Source organism: Hyperoodon ampullatus (assembly GCF_949752795.1).
Source record: "Hyperoodon ampullatus genome assembly, chromosome: 13".
In the NCBI taxonomy this organism is placed as follows: domain Eukaryota; kingdom Metazoa; phylum Chordata; class Mammalia; order Artiodactyla; family Ziphiidae; genus Hyperoodon; species Hyperoodon ampullatus.
Window position 1 is genome coordinate 39109947 of NC_136926.1, and position 21101 is coordinate 39131047.

The 21101-nt window shown below is 37.5% G+C and overlaps 2 protein-coding genes across 4 annotated transcripts in view; one reads left to right on the forward strand and one right to left on the reverse strand.

Moving 5' to 3' along the window:
- GREB1L (GREB1 like retinoic acid receptor coactivator) overlaps positions 1 to 21101 on the forward strand; it is a gene marked incomplete at both ends in the record, with an annotated part of 129189 nt that overhangs the window by 78648 nt on the left and 29440 nt on the right. For all 3 annotated transcript variants that reach the window (XM_079717005.1, XM_079717006.1, XM_079717007.1), the window contains 2 exons: positions 13594 to 13774; positions 15655 to 15847. In XM_079717005.1, the coding sequence (XP_079573131.1) occupies positions 13594 to 13774; positions 15655 to 15847 (374 nt within the window). The remainder of the gene's footprint in view (positions 1 to 13593; positions 13775 to 15654; positions 15848 to 21101) is intronic.
- Positions 971 to 1378, reverse strand: LOC307061735 (tumor protein D52-like; the record flags this gene model as incomplete). The annotated part of the gene is made up of 1 exon (XM_079717008.1): positions 971 to 1378. One exon carries the CDS (start codon positions 1376 to 1378, stop codon positions 971 to 973), a length of 408 nt encoding a protein of 135 aa, XP_079573134.1.

The window sequence follows — 21101 nt, forward strand, 5'->3', positions numbered from 1 at the left end:
AACGTATTGATAATACAGTATGCTTGATTCAGAACGTTAACTTACAATTTACTCCAAAGCCAAAATTTTAATCTGGTGAAAAATAAGTAGCTATAAGTGGCATAATAACCATGACGCATAATAACCATGACACTAAAATGGTTACTGTCACAGATGGTGATAAACAAGGATGTGAGGGCTCCACTCTCAAGTCGCCTAGGATTTTGAATTACTTGTACATATTGTCACTTACAAAACTATAACCAATTGAATATTTAGTCTGGTGTCTTCAAACACCCAAGATATAAGATAACTTATACCAAAACAATATCTGTTCGAAATATTTTTTGTACCTGGTAGTTCTTCCCTTGGAGGTAAAGAACATTTTGCCCAAACTTTTAATAACCAGGATACAGAAAATTTTAAAGAGCAATCTTATGTAGGAATCAAATATACAGAGATTCAAAGAGGAAAAAAGAAAATTGTATAGAAGACAAAAATCAAACTGGTATCCCAGATCCAGAGCAATTTTGTAAATGAGGAAAGCAATTATGATAACCCACAGCTTCTTAGGTCATTCTAGTGAGGATCTCCAGGTACTATATGTGTTTTTATAATGATATTTCCTAAATAAAGGGCCTTAAATGCACATGAAAGGGTGTCTCCCAGGAATAGAGGTTAAGATATTTTTACGTTGTTCAACCCACAAACTATTTGGTCAAAGGAATATGTAAAGTTCAACAAAAGCACATCTGGTGGAAATTCATGGCAATGAATGTTGACAAGATGTGCTTGGATATCGCTTGCAGCATCTGGCAGCGAGTAGCAGAACAAAGGTGGAATCTCACAGGCTCTCCTGTGTCTCTTCTGGAAGAGGCTCTGTGGTGGTGGAACTAGCGTTTGCAGTCGAATTCAAGAATTCTCCAAAATCACCACCAGCAGGCTTGGTTCCCCCTACTTTAGACTTTAAGTTTTCAACCCTTTCCTCAAATTATTTGAAAGTTGGGGAGTTTTTTACATCTTCCAGCTTTTTGGTGATGACTGATCCAACAGATGAAAAAGCAGCTGAAGCCTTCTGTCCAGCCTGAGATAAGGTTTCAGAGGTCTTCTTGAACGCAGACGTGGCTGTCACATCTTGCCACCCTTTGGCAATGTTCTGTTTTCGTTTCTGTAGTGAATTGATCCCAAGTTTCTGCTTGATCTCTGTTAGGTGCTTTTCTTTTGCTGCTAACACTTGAGACAGAGTCTGGATTTCTTCTTCTTCCTTAGCAAGTTCTCTTCTTAGTTCTTCTCGCTCCTCCTCTGATAGGGTTTCAATGGCACTGATAGTGGCAGCAACATCTTCTCCTTCCTCGGGTACTGGGTCTGTTCTCAGTAGACCTTGCTCGCTGCGATCCATGTCTCCCGCCCACCGGCAGCGAGTCCTCGCTTGGCCTACCCGCCCACCACGCTCCTCCTGTCCTCCTCCCAGGTTATTTGCTGAAAAAAGCAGTTATAACAAACCCATAAAATCAGCCAAAAATTAAAAAATAAACATGATTTTCATTTCCTTTTAAGCATTAGAATATTTTTGCATTCCAAAACTTCGGAGAAATTAATTCGATCCCAAGGGAAGATAAACAGCTAAAACTGAGAGTAGTTTTATTTTTCTTTAGGATGTCTTCTTGACAGGAAAGCAAGAAATAAAAATTAGAAATAAAAAATTTAGAAATAGGGGCTTCCCTGGTGGCGCAGTGGTTGAGAGTCCGCCTGCCGATGCAGGGGACACGGGTTCGTGCCCCGGTCCGGGAAGATCACACATGCCGTGGAGCGACTGGGCCCGTGAGCCACGGCCGCTGAGCCTACGCGTCCGGAGTCTGTGCTCCGCAAAGGGAGAGGCCACAACAGTGAGAGGCCTGCATACCACAAAAAAAAAAAAAAAAAAAAAAAAAAAAAATTTAGAAATAAAATTCTTTATTAAAAAACATCAAGAGAGACCACATTGTTCTCTCCAAATAAATAAGCAGTACCATGGGGCATTGAGATGAGCACTGGGTCATTTTTACTGATACCTGGACATTTTAGATTTCCCTGATTATTATCAGTTTAACCTGATACTCAGGCTGATTAGCTCCTTCTAGTGATGGGTTCTGGCCACTCATTCAGACTTTTCACCTCTATGGCTTTGACACTGGTGCTCACAAGATATTGTGGACTTGGTGCCTGTGTTCTTGGTTTTATTCCCCTTCAAGACCCTTAGATGGTTGAAAAATTGCTGTTTCCCCTTTAAAGTTTTGCGAGGAATGGCCTTGGAGGACATGATATTGTTTTTCTCTAATCCCATAAAGGGGAATTCAGGCTAATGCTTAAACACATCTGGCTCCATAGCCTTCAGTAAAGCCAAAGTGGGGGGGCACAAATGGCTACAGTCTAGTTCCTTGGAGTCCTTGTCCATCCAAGAAGGTTCCTCTTCTTTGGAGTTGGTTATTTCCATGGAAGATGTCCATGACCGCGGCACCACCTAAGGCAGCTCCCAACGTTCAGATCAATCACCTTTAGGGAACACCAACCAATCACCAGACACTTTAGGTGATTCCCAACCACCACTGGCTCTGTTCTAGGACTCAATAAGTTGCAAAATGTCATAAAAGAAGAAGAGTTACTGATGCCTTCTAAGTTCCCATTCATGTTAAAAAGTAAGATTTATTATTTAGGTAGACATGGCCCTGAATCTCTTGCTGCTACCATCAGTATCCCAGTTGGACCCTGCTGATGTCCATTTTTTATTGTGGAGTTGGAAAAATGTGAGATTTGCTCATGATTTATTGGAACATGAACTTTTATTTAATCCTATAGAACTGATAAATAATCAAGAATATAGAAAGTGACCTTTCTCAGACCAGCCATTTCTCAGCACTTCTGACCATTTTCAGATTTCACACCTCTAAGTATATTTTTGAAAAACAAAACAAAACATGAGGGTAAAACCAGAAACTAATGAAAAAGTTATCCTATATGGGGTGGAAGAGATAGGGATGGAATGAGTGTAACTTTTAATATCGTTTTGACTTTGACCCTTATAAATGAGTTACATGTTCAAAAAATTAAATTAAATTAAGATGATGGGAAAAAAACAATATTAAATGCAAACAGAAATAAATGAACCTAGCTGCATATCAAATTGATAACATAACCACACACCAAAAAGAATTAATTCAAGGATTGTTTTAAACACGGTTTTCTTATTGAACATTCTCAGTGTGATATATCATATCCTAAGGGCAAAAAGAATTGCAAATGAATCTTGAATTTTAACCAGTATGTGGTTGGAAGTGGTACTGATAATCTTAAGCTATTTTGTGTATATCACAGGATAGAGAAAATGGGTAAATATTTTAATGTTGAAAACCAGTGTTCTTACATGAAAGAAAGGAGAAATATTCATTTTAGATTTAAATTGGAGATAGAAGTATAAACTTATAACTTGAAAAATACTAAATGTCTCTTAGCTCCGTCTACTGAAAAGTTTTAAAGGCAGTGATATTTTGGGACTTCCTTGGCGGTCCAGTGGTTAAGACATAGCTTTCCACTGCAGGGGGTGAGGGTTTGATCCCTGGTCGAGGAGCTAAGATCCCACATGCCTCGCGGCCGGGAAACCAAAACTTGGAACGGAAGCAGTGTTGTGGTGAATTCAAGACTTTAAAAATGGTCCACATCATAATAATCTTTAAAAATAAAATGATATTTTAGTATCAAATGTGTGTGTGCACATTTAGCATCTAGATCTTAGGTTATAAATACCATTCCCGATTGTACCAGCTCTGAGTTAGGAACAGTCTGGAATCTTGGTTTCCAGCAAGTGAGAAAGTACTCAAAGATCGATGGAGGCATGTCGAAAGGACACAGAAGCCTGCTTGAAGGAGACTTTGCTGTCCAAACTTGGTAATTTGGGGCATCTAAAGGAATGATGGCAGTGGATTGTAACCTACTGGATTCTTGTAAAGCCCACGAGTCCACAGTAATGCTAAAAAAAATAAAAGGGGCAGGAATGAGGGGTAGGACGCAAGCTCTCCCTTATAAAAGAGTACCAGCTAATCAACATAAGAAAATAATGGAATTAAGATATCCCTGTTTTGCACTACCAATATAATTATTGATCCTGGCAAGTATCATCAGTGGATACTGAAACCATTGGGTAAGATGTATTCAGGAACAAATATTCCCACAGTCTCAAAGTGTCATCCCACATATTAAAAATTACAAAGAGGAAAAGGCATCTTTACCGTGGAGAGACCTGGCAGTAGACAGTACCATGTCCATGCAATCAAACTTCACCATCTCCCATTATGGGACAGATTGACATTATGAACAAGGGGAAGTACATGGTGTCACCTATGAAGTATAATTGCCAAAAATGTTTAACCTGAATCTAATCACAAGGACACTATCAGAAAAATCCAGATTGTGTGACATTCTACAAAACAACTAGCCTGCATTTTTTAAAATATCGATGAAAAGACCAAAAAAAAAAAAAAAAAAAGAAAAAAAACAGGGGAGCTGTTTTAATTATACAGAATAAAGAGACATTGCAACCAAGTACAGTGCTTAATTCTTGATTGGATCTTAGACCTAAAAATAAAAAGTAAAAAACACAGCTCTGGGATAATTCAAGAAAATCATATCTACTACTATATGTAAAATAGGCAACTAATAACAACTTACTGTATAGCACAGGGAACGCTACTCAGTACTGACCTATATGGGAATAGAATCTAATAAAGAGTGGATATATGTATATGTATAACTGATTCACTTTGCTGTACAGCAGCAACTAACACTATAAATCAACTACACTCCAATAAAAATTAGTTAAAAAAACAAATGTATGCTGTGTACTAGAGAATATTATATCAATGTTAGTTCAATTCTTTGGATGTAATAATGGCATTTTAGTTATGTAGGAGAATGCCTTTGCTCTTAAGAAATACATATTGAGGTATATAAGGGTGAATATTATATATTCTAAATGATTCAGCAATAATAACAACAATGAATAAAAAGTAATAAAGAGAAAAAGCAAATGTACCAAAATATTAACAATTGGTGAAACTAATTGAAGGGTATACAGGTATTTATTGCACTAGTCTTTCAACTTTTCTATAGTATTCAAAGTAGAAAGTGACAGGAAAATAGTCACTGTACATTGATGTTTTATCCATCAAATAGAATTTAGTATAGTTACTAATGTCTTTAAAAAGTTTCTTAAACATGGATATATATTTGCCTTCCCCCCTTTTAAGAAATTTTAAATATTGAATAGATCAAATTTATAAATTTTATGAGGTATTAAAAATCACAATATAGTGAACACCCATGTACCCATCAAAATAACTTACTGAAGACTCTTGTTCCCCTCCCTGATGCTAACATTCATCTTCTTTCAAGGGTAACTATTATGCTGAATTTTGTATTTATTATTCCCTTGTTTTATTTATAGTTTTACCATAGTGCATAACTCCTAAACAATATATTGTTTAATTTTGTATACTTTAAACCTTTTTGTAAGTGCATTTGTCTGTAATTTACTTTTTATACTCAATATTACGTTCCTGTGATTAATCCTGTTGTTGTGTATAGCTGTAATTCACTAATTTTACTGCTTTTTAGTATTCTATTAAATGAATATAACACACATGTAAAAAAATCATTTCTCCTATTGATGGACATTTAGGTTGTTTCTAGCTTTTTACTATTTCAAACAGTGCTGGTACACATGTACAAGAGTTTCTCTGAGAGAAGAATTGTTGGGGCATAGGTTATGTACACTTTCAACCTTACTAAATAATGCTGATTTTTTTCCAAGGTAGTTGGTTATATTTACATTCCCACTAGTGATGTATGTGTTTCAGTTGCAAATGTTTGATATGGTCATGCTTATTTTTAAGTTTTTTAAATTGTTTGTTTGTTTGTTTGTTTTTGCGGTACGCAGGCCTCTCACTGTTGCGGCCTCTCCCGTTGCGGAGCACAGGCTCCGGACGTGCAGACTCAGCGGCCATGGCTCACGGGCCCAGCCGCTCCGCGGCATGTGGGATCCTCCCGGACCGGGGCACGAACCCGTGTCCCCTGCATCGGCAGGCGGACTCTCAACTACTGTGCCATCAGGGAAGCCCAGTTTTTTTTAATTTTTAAATAATTTTATATCTTCAGAAAAGTCACAGAAGCAGTACAAGAGATCCAAACATGACATTTAAAAATAATTCCATTCTCCAATAAAGATGTTTAAAAAAATAAAAATAAAATTATCACAATATGCTGGCTGAAAAAAAACAATCCATTTATAATAGCATCAAAAGGAATAAAATATTTAGGCATATATTTGATGAAAGAAGTGTAAAACTTATACTCTGAAAACTAAAAAACATTGTTGAAAGAAATTTTAAAAGACCTAAATAAATGTAAAGATAGTCTACATTCATGAATTGGAAGACATTAATATTTTTAAGATAGCAATATTCCCCAAATTGATCTACAGATTCAATGCATTCCCTATCAAAAGCCCAGCTGACTTCTTTGCATAAATTAACAAGCTGATCCTAAAATTCATATGGAAATTCAAGGGACCCAGAATACCCAAAACAATATTTAAAAAGAAGAACAAAGTTGGAAGACTCTCACTGCCCCATTTAAAAACTTAATACAAAGCTACAGCATTTAGACATTGTGGTGCTGGCATAAAGATGACATATAAATCAATGGGATAGAATTGAGAGAGTCTAGAAATAAACCCTGCTATTTATGGTCAACTGAATTTTGACCAGGGTGCCAAGACCATTCAATGGGGAAAGTAATCTTTTCAACAAATGGTGCTGGGGCAACTTGATATCCACATGTGAAAGAATGAAGTTGGACCTTTACCTCACAAGCAAAAAGTAAATTAAAACAGATCAAAGACCTAACTGTAAGACCTAAAACAATAAAATTCTTAGAAGAAAACATAGGTGTAAATCTTTGTGACTTCGGATCAAGCAATGATTTCTTAGATACGATTCCAAGACCACCACCACCAACAACAACAACAAAAACAGATAAACTGGACACCATCAAAATTAAAAACATTTGTGCTTCAAAGGACACCATCAAGAAAATGAAAAGAGAACCCACGGAATGGGAGAAATTATTTGCAAATCATATGTCTGATAAGAGACTTATATCTATAATATTTAAAGACCTATTATAACTCGATAATAAAAAGACAGCCTAATTAAGATCTGAATGGGCACATATCCAAAGAAGATATACAGATGACCAAAGAGCACATGAAAAGATGCTCAACACCATTAGGCAGTTGGAGAAATGAAAATCAAAAACACAATGGGGCTTCCCTGGTGGCGCAGTGGTTGAGAGTCCACCTGCCGATGCAGGGGACACGGGTTCGTGCCCCGGTCCGGGAGGATCCCACGTGCCGCGGAGCGGCTGGGCCCGTGGGCCATGGACATGTGAGCCTGCACATCTGGAGTCTGTGCTCCGCAACGGGAGAGGCCACAATCGTTAGAGGCCCGCGTACCGCAAAAAAAAAAACAAAACACAATGAATACTACTTCATGCCCATGAGGATTGCTATAAGCAAAAAGAGAGACAATAACAAGTAATATGTAGAGAAACTGGAAGTTCATACACTGCTGGTGGGAATGTAAATGGTTTAGCTACTTTAGAAAACAGTCTAGCAGTTCTTCAAATGGTTAAACAAAGAGTTACCATATGATCCAGCCATTCTACTCCTAGATATGAAATGAGAGAGAAGTGAAAATATAGGTCCACACAAAAAACCTGTACACAAAAATTTACAGCAGCATTATTCATAATAACCAAAAAATGGAAACAGTTCAAATGTCTATCATGTCCATAATGAATGGATATAGAAAATGTGGTAATCTATACAATGGAATATTACTCAGCAATAAAAAGAAATGAAGTATTGATGAATGCTAAAACATGGATTAAACTTGAAAACGGTATTCCAAGTGAAAGAAGCCAGTCACACAAGATCAGATATTGTTATGATTCCATTTACATTAAATGTCCAGAGCAAGCAGACCTATAGAGAAAGAAAATATATTGGTAATTGCCTAGGGCTGGGGGACTGGGGGGAATTGAGGGATGATGGTTAAAGTGTCTGGGGTTTCATGAAAATGTTCTAAAATTGCTTGTAGTGATTGTTGTACAACTCTGAATTTACTAAAAGCTATTGAATTGCACATTTTATATGGGTGAAATGTATGTGGACTATATATTAATAAAGCTGTTAAAAAATAGGGAGTTCACATAAACCCTTCACCAGCTTTGCTTAAAGTTGAGAATTTATATAACCATAGTACCATGATCAAAGCAGGAAATCAGTTCTGGAACAAAACTATTAACCAACTAAAGACCTCACTAGTTTTCCCTTAATGTCATTTTTCGTTCCAGGATTCAATCCAGGATCAAACATTGCATTCAGTTCTTTTGTCCTCTTAGTCTCCTGCAACCTGGGACATGCCTTCAATTTTACCTTGTTTTTCATGACTTTAACTACTATCCCCAATTCCATATGAACACTGCAAGGTTCCTTTTAGTCCTTCCCCATTTCTCTATTTGTAACTTCTTTCTCTGACAGGGAGAAACCTGATTCTTGTTATTTACAATGTACATATTCACTTCTTTGATTTTTTTTCCTAGAAGTTACACAATTGCTAACCCACACCCCTGTGAGAAAACAGATTGCCAGCTAAAGTGTTGCCGTATAATTCTTTTGGTCTTTAGCCTTATGGTTTCCAGCCAAAACACTGGTTTGTTTTACTGAGGTTTGCTCTTTTCATGCTCACCCCCCATCAATGTGGTTATGTTAGGTTTCATTTGTTACCATTTGGATTCCATGTTGCCTTCCTCTCCTCCCATCCAACCCCCCATGCCCCACTCCATTCTTTTTTTTTTTTAATATTTATTTATTTATTTATTTATTTATTTGGCTGCACCGGGTCTTAGTTGTGGCACGCAGGATCTTTGTTGAGACATGTGGGATCTAGTTCCCTGACCAGGGATCGAACCCGGGCCCCCTGCATTGGGAGTACAGTGTCTTAACCGCTGGACCACCAGGGAAGTCCCCCCACTCCATTCTTTTTTTTTTTTTTTTAATTTATTTTTGGCTGCATTGGGTCTTCATTGCTGCGCGCAGGCTTTCTCTAGTTGTGGAAAGCCGGGGCTACTCTTCGTTGCAGTGCACAGGCTTCTCCTTGCGGTGGCTTCTCTTGTTGTGGAGCGTGGGCTCTGGGCGCGCGGGCTTTAGTAGTTGTGGCGCGTGGGCTCTAGAGCACAGGCTCAGTAGTTGTAGCGCACAGGCGTAGCTGCTCCGTGGCATGTGTGATCTTCCCGGACCAAGGCTCGAACCCGTGTCCCCTGCATTGGCAGGCGGATTCTTAACCACTGCGCCACCAGGGAAGTCCAGCCCCCCCCCCACTCCATTCTTGATTAACTTTGTTCTATGGTTCTAAGAGCCAAAGCTATACAAAACGGTATATTCAGAGAAGCATCTCTCCCTCCTCTACCTACTTATTCCCATTCTCCCTTCTTTACACCCCTTTCCCACCCATCCCCCTACTGGTAACCAATCTCTTTAGGTTGTGGTTTATCCTTCTTGAATTTGTTTTGCAGAAATGAGATACATAAGTATTTTCTTTCATCCACTTCTTTCTTACAATTATCTTGTTTTCTAAAATTTGTATTTATGTGGTATTATTCCATTTTATTATGGTTTTTATTTGTATTTCCCTTATCATTAATGAGGCTGAACATCTTTTCAGATGTTTATTGGCCATTTGGGTTTCTTTTAGGAAATGCCTGCTAAAGTTTTTTTTTTTTTGCCCATTTTCTCTTGGATTTGTAAGAGTAATTTATGTATTCTGAATACTTATCCTTTTTAGTAATACTAGGTACAGATTTGGAAGGCTCGTCTTTTTATTTATAACATCTTTGATGAATAGAACTTCTTAAGTTTAGTTTATCTATCATTTGGCCTTTTCTGTTTAAGAAATCCTCTATGAGTTGCCACAGTTATTGTCCTTTATTGTCTTCTAAAGTTTTAGAGTTTTGTCTTTTACATTTAAGTTTTTAATCCACCTGAATTTTTTTTTTTTTTTTTTTTTTTGCATATCAGGTAAGATCCAATATAATTTCTTGGTTCTTCAGTGCTGACTGTTGAAGAGCCAATCCTTTACCACTGATCTACATTGCAAGCTTTATCATAAATCTCCATTTTATATGCATGTGGGTGTGTTTCCAGGGTTTGCTCCATGCCAAAACCACTGTCTTTTTAATACAGCTGTATAATTCTTAGTCTCCGGTAAGGCAGATCTCTCCCACCTTTTCTACTTCAGGGCTGTCTTGACTATTCTTGGTTCTTTGCTCTGCCATATACATTTTTAAACAATTTTAAATTTTAACTATATGTTTATGATATACTTCTCATTTAAGTCTTCTTTAGTGTCATTTATAGTTTCATCATTTTCTCCATAAAGGTCTTATACACCTTTTATAAGATTTATTCGTAGATAATATTTTTTGACGTCATTGTAAAATAGTTTTTTTTAAATGCATTTCCTAACTGTTTGCTGTTGGTATATAGAAATACAACTAATTTTTATAAATTGATTTTGAATCCATCAAATGAACTAAATTCTTATTAATTTAATTGATTTATTGGTGGATTATTTTATGTTTTCTACCAAGATATATTATTAGTAAATAGTGATAGTTTTGTTTCTTTCTCTCTCTTTTTTTAAGTAATTGGTGGTTCCATTTATATCTAAATATAGTAAGAACATAAGATATTTTTATTGAGTTGAAATAAAATGCTTGTAATGATGCCATTAACACCTCTTGAAAGTGGCCCTCTGAAGGAAGAGACCATATCCATTTTTGTTTTACATTTACTAAGGAGAAGCTGTGAAGGGAGAAAGGAATTAAAATGGAATATTAAATTATATTCTGTTTACATTTTAATATACACTGCGTAAGACCGCCAGCTTCTATGAAAGGATAAATACTGTAACATTAGACTGGTTGTGGAGAGTTTTGTTTCTCACTTTACAGTTATAGGTAAAAAAAGTCAGGATATACAGTTATAAAATGTGAGCTAGGTAGCAGAATATTCATTTAAAATGAAGGAAGGAATGCACAAAAATGTTCACAGTGGCTTATTTTGAGTTAAAGAATCATGGATGATTTTTTCTTTTTTAATATATCTCTATACTTTCCAGTTTTCCCAAGATGAGTATCTATCACTTTCATAACCAGGAAAGAAACAAAACTTAAAACTAAAAGCAAGTCTAAAACAAAATGTAAAGGTAAGGATGATATACTAAAAATGCCCCATTAGAAATAAAACAATCAAGTACCTCTGATGTGCCTCCCCCCCACCCAGATATACCACTGCAGAGCCAGCTGGCAGCATAGACTAATATACCATGTTATGTCTAAGAGAATGACCTCTGAGATTCATGGAACTTTGTGTTTCCATTAAGGGCATGTACGGACTTGACCTGTCAAAGGCATACAGTTGGTCAGCATTTCATTTGTTTTGAAATGTGATCAACTCAATTATCCATAAGATACATTTTTCCTCTTTGTGAATTATTTATGGTCTTATCATATTAAGAGACTCCTAACTCTCACTGCTTATTTCCTAAGGATAAACTTAGGAAATATAAACTAATTTTCAATTGGTTCTACTCTCCCTATTTTACAAATAAGGAAACAGAAACCACCAGAGATTAAGTAGGTCCTCTTTCTGTGCCTCTGCTCACCTCCTCTACACCAGAGGACTTTGTCTCTCATCATGACACTTGTCAAAAATATCCATCTTCTCCATCATAAGCTCCATGAGATTAAGATCTTTGTTTGTCCTGCCCTCCTGTGTATCCCCAGGCTGAGCACAATACCTGACATAGTACCTGATATATAATGGATGTTCAGTAAATTTCTATCGAATGTTGAATAAATTTTATAAGCAATCTACATTCCAAAAAAATCAGACTACTTGCCAGATTAAATGTTTGATTAATTGCTTTTGGAAATATTCACAACATCATTTGACTACACGTGGGTGGAAATTGAAAACAATCTCTGAGTAAAGGCTCCTAATGAAAAAAGTTTGAAAGCAAAATTACCTTTCTGTTTACCTTTTCTGGTATAATGAATTTTTCATATGGTAAAACATTTTTCCTATTTTCTTTTATACCATTTAGAGCTATTAGTATTATGGCATCTAGATGCTAATTGCATATAGCTGTTAATTAGTCTGGTTTTATATGAAAAGAAAAACTAGACAAACAAAACTAAGTCAACATAATTCATAAAAGTCTCTTCACTTAACTTGTTTATCTTTTTTAATTTAAATTTTTTTCCACACAGTTGGGACTGGTGGATGTGGCTGATATTGGATGTTAAATAGATATCCTTGGAGGACCATATCTAACCCCCAAATGTGACATATCTAACCCCAATCAGTCTTCTGGTTCCTTCTGCCTGGAGGGTCATGGGCTTGAGTCACAAGGCTCTCCTCTCAGAGGGCTGAGTGTCTTGGGCAGGGGAGTGTTGTGCACCCTTGTTTGGGGGCAGTGTTTTTTTCCAGCTTTATTGAGCTATAATTAACATATTGTCTAAGTTTAAGGTATACAGTGTGATGTTTTAATGCATGTATGTATTGTGAAATGTTCACCACAATAAGGTTAGTTAACACACACTTCACCTCACATAATTGCCACTTTGTCTCTTCATTTTAAAGGAGGATTTGGTGTTTTAATTATCCAACAACAGCTTCATGTGCCTAGAACTATTTTAGATGTTTGTATGTAGAAATAATTTTACTATAGACAGAGATAACGATACAGTACAAGTTTTACAGTTTCTAACATTTTGAGAATATACTTATCTTGAGTAATTCAGTTCATTCTATTAATTTGGTATATAATCCAACAGTCGTTGAGGGCATCCCATACTCTAGGTACTGTGCAACATTGTCACTATATAAAATGAGTAAAATACTACCTAAAAAAGCTCACGATCTAGCGATGTATCTTTGGACATCAGATTTTATTTTCCTTTTTTCTTATATGTGTTTTGTCGTTAAATTTGGGGTAAGGAAGATTTACACGATTATATCAATTTGGCCAAGAGCTGTGGTCCAAAGCTTCATTTTTTCCAAGTGGCCTATAGTAGCTGTTAGCAGATAAATAGAATTTAATTAGACATAATTAAATTCACATATAAATATAAATTTATATTTCACATATAAATATATATTTATATTTCACATATAAATAGAATTTAATTAGACAGAGGTCTCATACATTCAAGCTTCTACTTAATGTATTAGGTCAGTCCCTGTTGTCATTTGTATGAAGTATGGGAGGTGGGGTGTGTTATTCTAAAGAAAAGGAAACCTGATATTTCCTCCTCAAAACTGTTGTGGGGAATATGGAGAAGGAAAGCTATCTGCTCTGTAAATCTCTGTATATGGTTAGTACCCAGTATATCAGTACACTGAACTTAATCTCATAGACATGTGTGTAAAAAAGATAAACTCTTTTTTCTTCTTGGCAGGTGTCCTTGTAGACTTGGGTCTGGAGGAAAATGGGACAGCCTATCAGAGAGCAGAGAAATATGTTGTTCGTCTAGACAATGAGATTCAAACCAAGTTTGAAGTTTTTATGAGAAGGGTGAAACAGAACCCGTACACACTGTTTGTGCTAGTTCATGACAACTCCCATGTGGAACTAACGAGGTGATTGCTTCAGAGTGAGCAAATACAATATTTCTTCTACAGCAGTAATGGTCATGTACTAAATAATATAAAAGGTGGTGATTTGAAAGACCATGGACCCTACCAGTTGGCATCTTCTCATGGTTTAACTTATTCCCACCCTTTCCTTGCTTTCTCAACTTTTCTTACCGCTTTAATGTTGATTTTATTTTAACTATACTGTGGGCGAATTCACAAATTCCTGTTAAAATCCGGTCTTAAGAGCATTGTGGGACTCAGCTGCTTCAGCGAAAGGGTGGCAACAAGGGGGTTGCGGTGAGTGAGCTCCCGGAAGGGCCAGGTACTTTCCTGCCCAACCCCTCTCCTCCTCGTGGTTCTTCTCGATTTCTCCTTTTCCTTGTCCTCTCTTCCTTCCTTTCCTGCCATTTCTCCTCTTTCTTGCCTTTCTCTCTTCCCTCTTCCCTTTAGCAGCAGTGGAGATGCCACTTCAATGATCTGAGAGCAGATCCAAAACCTTCTGCAATCTACCTGTTTAAACAAGAGACCATCCTATCTCTTTACGGGCTTGTTAATGAAATAACAGTTTGTGTGGTATGACGGAGTCAGATCAAATCACAGTACTTATCTAGTAGGGGGTATCTTTGTTCCTATGGATTGAAAAAAGCAAGTAGTTGTTTTTTGTTGTTGTTTTTTTAAGGGCAAATAGTTGTCAAATATTACACATCATGGTTTGTCCTCACCAGGTCGGGGGAGGGAAATTTCAGGCATCATCAAGCATTCACAGATTTTCTTTCCTCAGGACACACTGAGGTTAGGCATCTGGAATTTTTTTGATCTGTGGTAGAAATGTCAGAATTGCAAAAACACTTGTTCAGAAGCCACAATGTGTTTGGTACTCCATAATCTGAAGTCCAGAGCCATATGTAGGTGTAAATAAGACCTGGTATAACTTGTTAGATTTGCAAGGAAGGAAGGAAGGGAGAGAGGGAGGAAGGAGAGATAAAGAAAAGAAATTTTACCCACACCTTGCTCAGTTACTGCTCATGTTCTATGAGCAGAAATAGCTCACTGACCTTGTATACCTTATCTTTGAAAGTTTGGGGTAATAGCTCTGAGGATTACACATTGATCTCTCTGTATTTAATTCTCATGGGCCTTGAGATTACTTTTTTGAATATATATATATATACATATATATATATATATATATATATATATATAGAGAGAGAGAGAGAGAGAGAGAGAGAGAGGGAGAGAGGGAGAGAGAGAGGGAGAGAGAGGGAGAGGGGTGGGGTGGGGTGGGAGAGAGGGAGAGAGAGCGGGACTGGGGGTGGGGAGTTTTGAGGCTGCATGGAAACCTGGTACTTCCACACTGAACGGAACTGAAAATGACTCAGAGATATGAAAATGTTGGTCGTGGGGAGGAGGCTGGAGGAGTCCTCCCCAAGGTCTAGCAGCTTCAAGGGAGAAAGGAGAGCGTGTTAACACAGAGGGGATTCCTTGTAGCTTTGGGGCCTCTCTGGGGGTACAGATCATTGCACAGTTATAAGCATCATATTGTGATGGAGAGCTCCCTCATTCAGGTGGGCTTTCAAACTGAAGTGATCCACCTCAGCTACGGAGTTGGATATCCTTGGCTTGGATAACTGAGTTTACACTTTGAGGTATATCAGCGACAAACTGAAAAAGGAAAAAAAAAATCCCTGAAATTTGTCTGAAAGGGGTAAGAAGGTGGGTCCTCTTTGCCCTTCCAAATCAAATGTTGGTTGCTTCTGTTCCTGCCCCCAATTAAAAGGAACCAGAAAAATAAGAGCTAAAACATGACCTCCATTTTGATATCTGATTCTGCATCTAATCAGTTAAATTAGGAGGTTTTAATGTGACTTTCAATATTTCTACAGTGTCATTTCGGGCTCTTTGTCACATGGTGAACCTGGCCATGGATTGGCTGACAGAGTCATTAACTGCAGAGAGGTTCTGGAAGCTTTCAACCTCCTGGTGCTCCAGGTCACCTCCTGCCCATACACTCTGCAGACCCAACAGTCCCGAATCAGCGCCAACAACGAGGTTCACTGGATACAGCTGGACAGCACAGTGAGTCTCTGTTCTACCCTCTGATACACAGTCATGTTCTCAGTTCCCCTGGGGAGCAGAATCTTGTAATAAAATATGGTCATGGCAAAAGAGTGCAAAAAACTAACTAACATAATGCTTTCTCTTCTAAAAGTTCCATATAATTACAATTATTATTCACTAAAAACTAGTGAATAGTGTCCTCTATAAATTTGATTCGGTTGTTCTTTTTTGGGCTATCACGCAGATACAAAATTGCCTATCCAGTATAATTTGTCCCCCTAAAATGTGATGTCAGCTGACACCATCATCAATATCCTGGATTAGCTTTGTGCCTTTAAATGATTCATTCCAATCTAAAACTTGGAAATTTTATTGTCCTTTTGTTTCAGTCTTACTGATCTAGAAGTATATCTATATGTTAATTATTCTCATGCTTCCCAGCAACTGGATTTTTCCTTTTAATCAGTTCTCACAGACTTCTAGTTGAAACAGAAGATGCTGGTACTGTTACTCTAAATTACTCAGGGAACTTCCCTGGCAGTCCAGTGGTTAAGTCTCCGTGCTTCCACCACAGGGCACACGAGTTTGATCCCTGGTCAGGGAACTAAGATCCCACATGCTGTGCAGTGTGGCCAAAAAGGAAGAAAAAAAAAAAAAAAAGACTTTAAACAGGAATTCCCTGGTGGTCCAGTGGTTAGGACTTCACAGACAAAACCAAACAAAACAAAACACTCTAAATTACTCAGTAGTATCATTTAATGCGTTGAGAATAGCTCAGCACTGTACACATCCAGGTCCAGTCCCTAATACTTAAAAGATATTTTCTGTGACCCATAAACTGTACGCTAAATATATTAGCAAATAAAAAAATGAGAGTTTTATTAAAAAACAATAAAGATCAGCCGTTAAGCAATAGAACCTTTGTTTAGAAATATTGAACTGTGAGATATTTTAAAATAAACATGTTTAAGTAAAAGAGGCCAGAAATGTCTTACATAAGAATAACTGTTTATTTTTCAACCCGGTGCATTTCACTCTGTTATGAAGTAGGTAAGAAGACTTGGAGCCCTTCTCTCTGAGTATTGGTGTGTCCTTTACAGTCAAGCAAGCTCAGGTCCCTGACTCATGTTGGCATCACCAGTCCCTCCCTTGTGAGAACTGTCTCGGTGTGTTGACTGTCACAAGGAGGTTGCTTTGAGCTTTCACTTTGCTGGTATCTTCTCCACCCTAGCTCTGTCCATGAATTGGGTGAGCAAGTTATGGGTGAGATAAAAGGCTGCCAGAGTTCCTTTGCCTCTGACCCAAAACCGTATGGTGTGCCTAGGGTCTACCCCAGTAGTTGTCCTGACATGGAATGGGATAGCCAGTAGAACTGATAAAAGGAAACATTGTTTTTAATCCAACAGATAGGGCTCCAACTAAACGTTAAGTTGAATATATTGTTAGGGGGGAAAAAGGAGAACTATCCTATCCTGAACAGTTGGTTCAGTCTTTTTCTGGAAGGGATCACTCCAGTGATAGGAAGATGGGCTCATAGCTTCTGCCCTTTGTCTTCTCCTGATGTGAAATAATAGAGAAACAAGCTTAAAATAATTTTCCTTAAAAGTCATTCCTATGACTGTGTTTAATTTTTTTAAGTATAATGATGGTATTGTGGTTATATTTCTAAAAGGATTCCAATCTTAGAGATATCTAGTGAAGTATTTGTGGATTAGAGATATGATACCCAGGATCATATTCAAAATAATTGAGGGGTGGGGAGTTATTATATTCTAATTAAAGTTTTAAAAAAATCATCCCTATGACATTGAGAGGAACATGGAGAAAAGGTAAAAGCATTGAATCTAATTTACAACAACTTTACACATTTAGGGGCGAAGCTCTAGTGATTAGCTTCCTTTAGTTATCCTGAAGCCAATGTCCTAAAGAAGGCATAATAGAGAAAAGCAAAGAAAGTAGACTCAAAAAATATTAGTGAGCACTTGTGGGCTTGTGTTACATCTTTCCAAGCACACACAGAGAGCTGATGGTTTAAGGAGAAAGCAAAGTACATATAAAAGCCACTATTATTCCAAAGTAGAACAAGACATAGATAGAGAAAACAGATTGGTGGTTTTCAGAGGCGGGGGCTGGAGGGTAGACAAAATGGGTGAAGGTGGTCAAAAGGTATAGACTTCCAGTTATAAAATAGATAACTCCTGGGGAAATAATGTACAGCAAGGTGACTATAGTTAATAATACTGTATGGTATATTTGAAAGTTGCTAAGAGAGTAGATCTTAAAATTTCTCACCATAAGAAAACAAGAATTATAACCATGTGTGGTGAGGGATGGATGTTAACTAAACTTACTGTGGTGATCATTTCACAACATATGCAGATAGCAAATCATTACGCTGTACACCTGAAACTAATATAATTTTATGTCAATTTTTTTAAAAAAGAAAAAACTCAAGTTGTACACCTTAAATATATACAATTTGTCAAAACAAAACAAAAAATGTAACAAAATAAAAACAAAGTAGAATAAGACAATTGCAGAAAACCAAAGTGCTCTGTGGGTTGAAAGGAGGGAGAAGTCCCACCCATTTGAGAGCATCAGGGAACAGCAACATAGAGGACAGAGCCCTTGGGATGGGCCTTGGAGGAGAGGAAGGACAGAGCAGACCGGGGAGCAGCCACTCCTGGCAGCAGACAGCTCGGGCAGGACCACAGAGGAGTAAGCATCAGACATTTTTCAGAGAATACTTAGTGGGATGAAAAGAAACCTGGAAATATACGTATGGAATCTTTGAGACCAGGCTGGAAAAGCTTACACTTATTACACAGGCATGAACGATATTTTAGCAAGGGCATAGTATTATTAGAAATAACATTGATGGGAACAGATGTATATGTATGACTGATTCACTTTGTTATAAAGCAGAAACTAATAAAAAAATAAATAAATAAAATTAAATTAAATTAAAAAAAAAAAAAAGAAATAACATTGAGACACAGATGGAGAGAAAAAACGTATGGACACCAAGAGGGGAAAGTGGCGGGGGTGGGGGTGGGTGATGAATTGGGAGATGGGGATTGACATGTATACACTAATATGTGTAAAATGGACTAATAAGAAGCAGCTGTATAAAAAAATAAATTAAAAGAAAATTCAAAAAGAAAAAAAAAGAAATAGCAGAATATACATATTTCTTTTATTTTTTATATTCACAATGTTAATGTACAGCTTGATGCATTTTCACAAACTGAGCACACCCATGGGACCAGCACCCAGATGAAGAACTAGAACACTAGCACCACTCCATAAGCCAGGCGCTCTCTCACGAGAGGGAAGCACTCTTCTGTCTTGGTTTGCCCCATTTTGAACGTTATATAAATGGAATCATGCAGTAGGCACTCTCTTATATCTGGCTTCTGTGCTCAACATTGTTTGTGAGATTCTTCTATATTTTGCATGAGTCATAAAACATTCATTCTTTTTGCTGTACATAGATTATGCTGGGTGACTCACCACAATTCATTTATTCATCCTATTCACTTATTTCAAATAGTGCTGCTTTAAGCATTTTAGTAGACATATGTATGCATTTTTGTTGGCTATACATTTGAGAGTGAAATTGCTGAGTTCTGAGTTCAGCTTTAGTAGCTACTAAGAGGCTGCATTTTAAGGCAATTTATCAACTATAGAGGCCAGGTCAAAGTGATTAGAAAGGGGGAGATGTGTCATCTGGCTTTTCTGATAATTCAGGTTAGAATGAACAAGAACCTAAATCAGCATAGTGGTCCTGGAAATACAAAGGATGGAAGAAATGGTAAATCTTCTAGGATTTATTTATTGGGGAAGAGGGAAGAGTCAGAGATATCTTTGAGGTGATGCCTTTAGTGGGAAAAGAGAAGTCAAGAGGAAGGTGGACCTCTGGAGGGCAGATGAGACGATGTGGGCTGAGTGAAGACTGGGACGAGTGCACAGTCGCAAATGCAATGTGGGAGTTGTGATTAGGGCTTTACAATGAGGATTTGGAATAGTTTTCAGAAATGCTAATCACTGAAGCAGCTAGTGTAGATAAAATCATGGAAGAAAGTAATGAAGAGAATGGCTGAGAGGGCAGTGAGGCCAAGGACTGAGGGTTTGGCCTCAGGAATCCTTGGTGACCTTCCAGGGAACAGTGTCCACAGAGCAGAGCATTTGGCTGGAGGAAAAGCAGAGACGGTAGTGAAAGGACAGGGAGGCCTGCAGCTGGGGGTCACTGAGAGGGCAAGACTTTGGGAGGGGAGATATTTTTCTTAAGAGAAGGGACATTATCCCCAAAGATACAAGGATTCAATAAATTGTATCACTTATGATTTGTGATACTTGGGGACGTGTGTTTCTTTAGAGGAACATCATTCTGAGTTTGATAACTCGTATTTTAAAAGATAGTCCCATTAACTTCTACTTACAAAACTTACAAGACTGCACTTACAGTTTAATGCAAACACAACAGAAAGGGGGAACTATTCACTTCTTATTTTTAGTAGCTCTAGTTCTTAAAACCATACTGGCTCCAGTTGATGATAAGCCATCTATTTAACAAGCTGCCCTCTCATTTTGCTAAGAGAAAGAGAAGTAAAAATGAAAACAGGTGGAGGCTTCCTGTTCAGCAGGTTATAATGCTGTCAGGAAAAGGAGCAGGTTGGCGTCGGATTTTACATCTTCCCAAAGAAACATGACTGTGGATGAGAAGGAATGTGAAAACCACATGCACGTAAGATAAAGCTTTTCCCCTTACTCTGTGCCAAGTCGAGATAAAGAGGGAAACTCAGGTGACTGACTTCTTTCATCCTGAAATGACTTATTTGACACAGCTGTTCAGAATGCAGCCAAGAATCCAGAAAGAAACAAGCAAACAAGTAAACTATAGATGTCGCTCCATCTTTGCTGTAAGGCTCTGATATTTATAATAACATACTCTAGTCCTCCCATGAAGCGTATTTACTCTCAAATAAGACCCTGTTCCAATAAGCAGGATAAGCTGGTGTGGGGGGGTGGCTCAAAAAATTAAAAGCCGCCAATTATAGTATTTTATTTTTATCTTATGGACCTTATAAATGACACAATTGCTCATCTCTTTGGATGGGTTACTTAAAAGCTCAGAACCAAATTCACATTCCACTTCTAACAAAACGGCAGAAACTTCTGGGGTGCATTTTTGAGAGTACTAACTTCATCCCTGGCCCAGTCTCCTTGCTCTTACCCTTGCTTTTTCTTCCTCTAATTGCCTAATTTCATC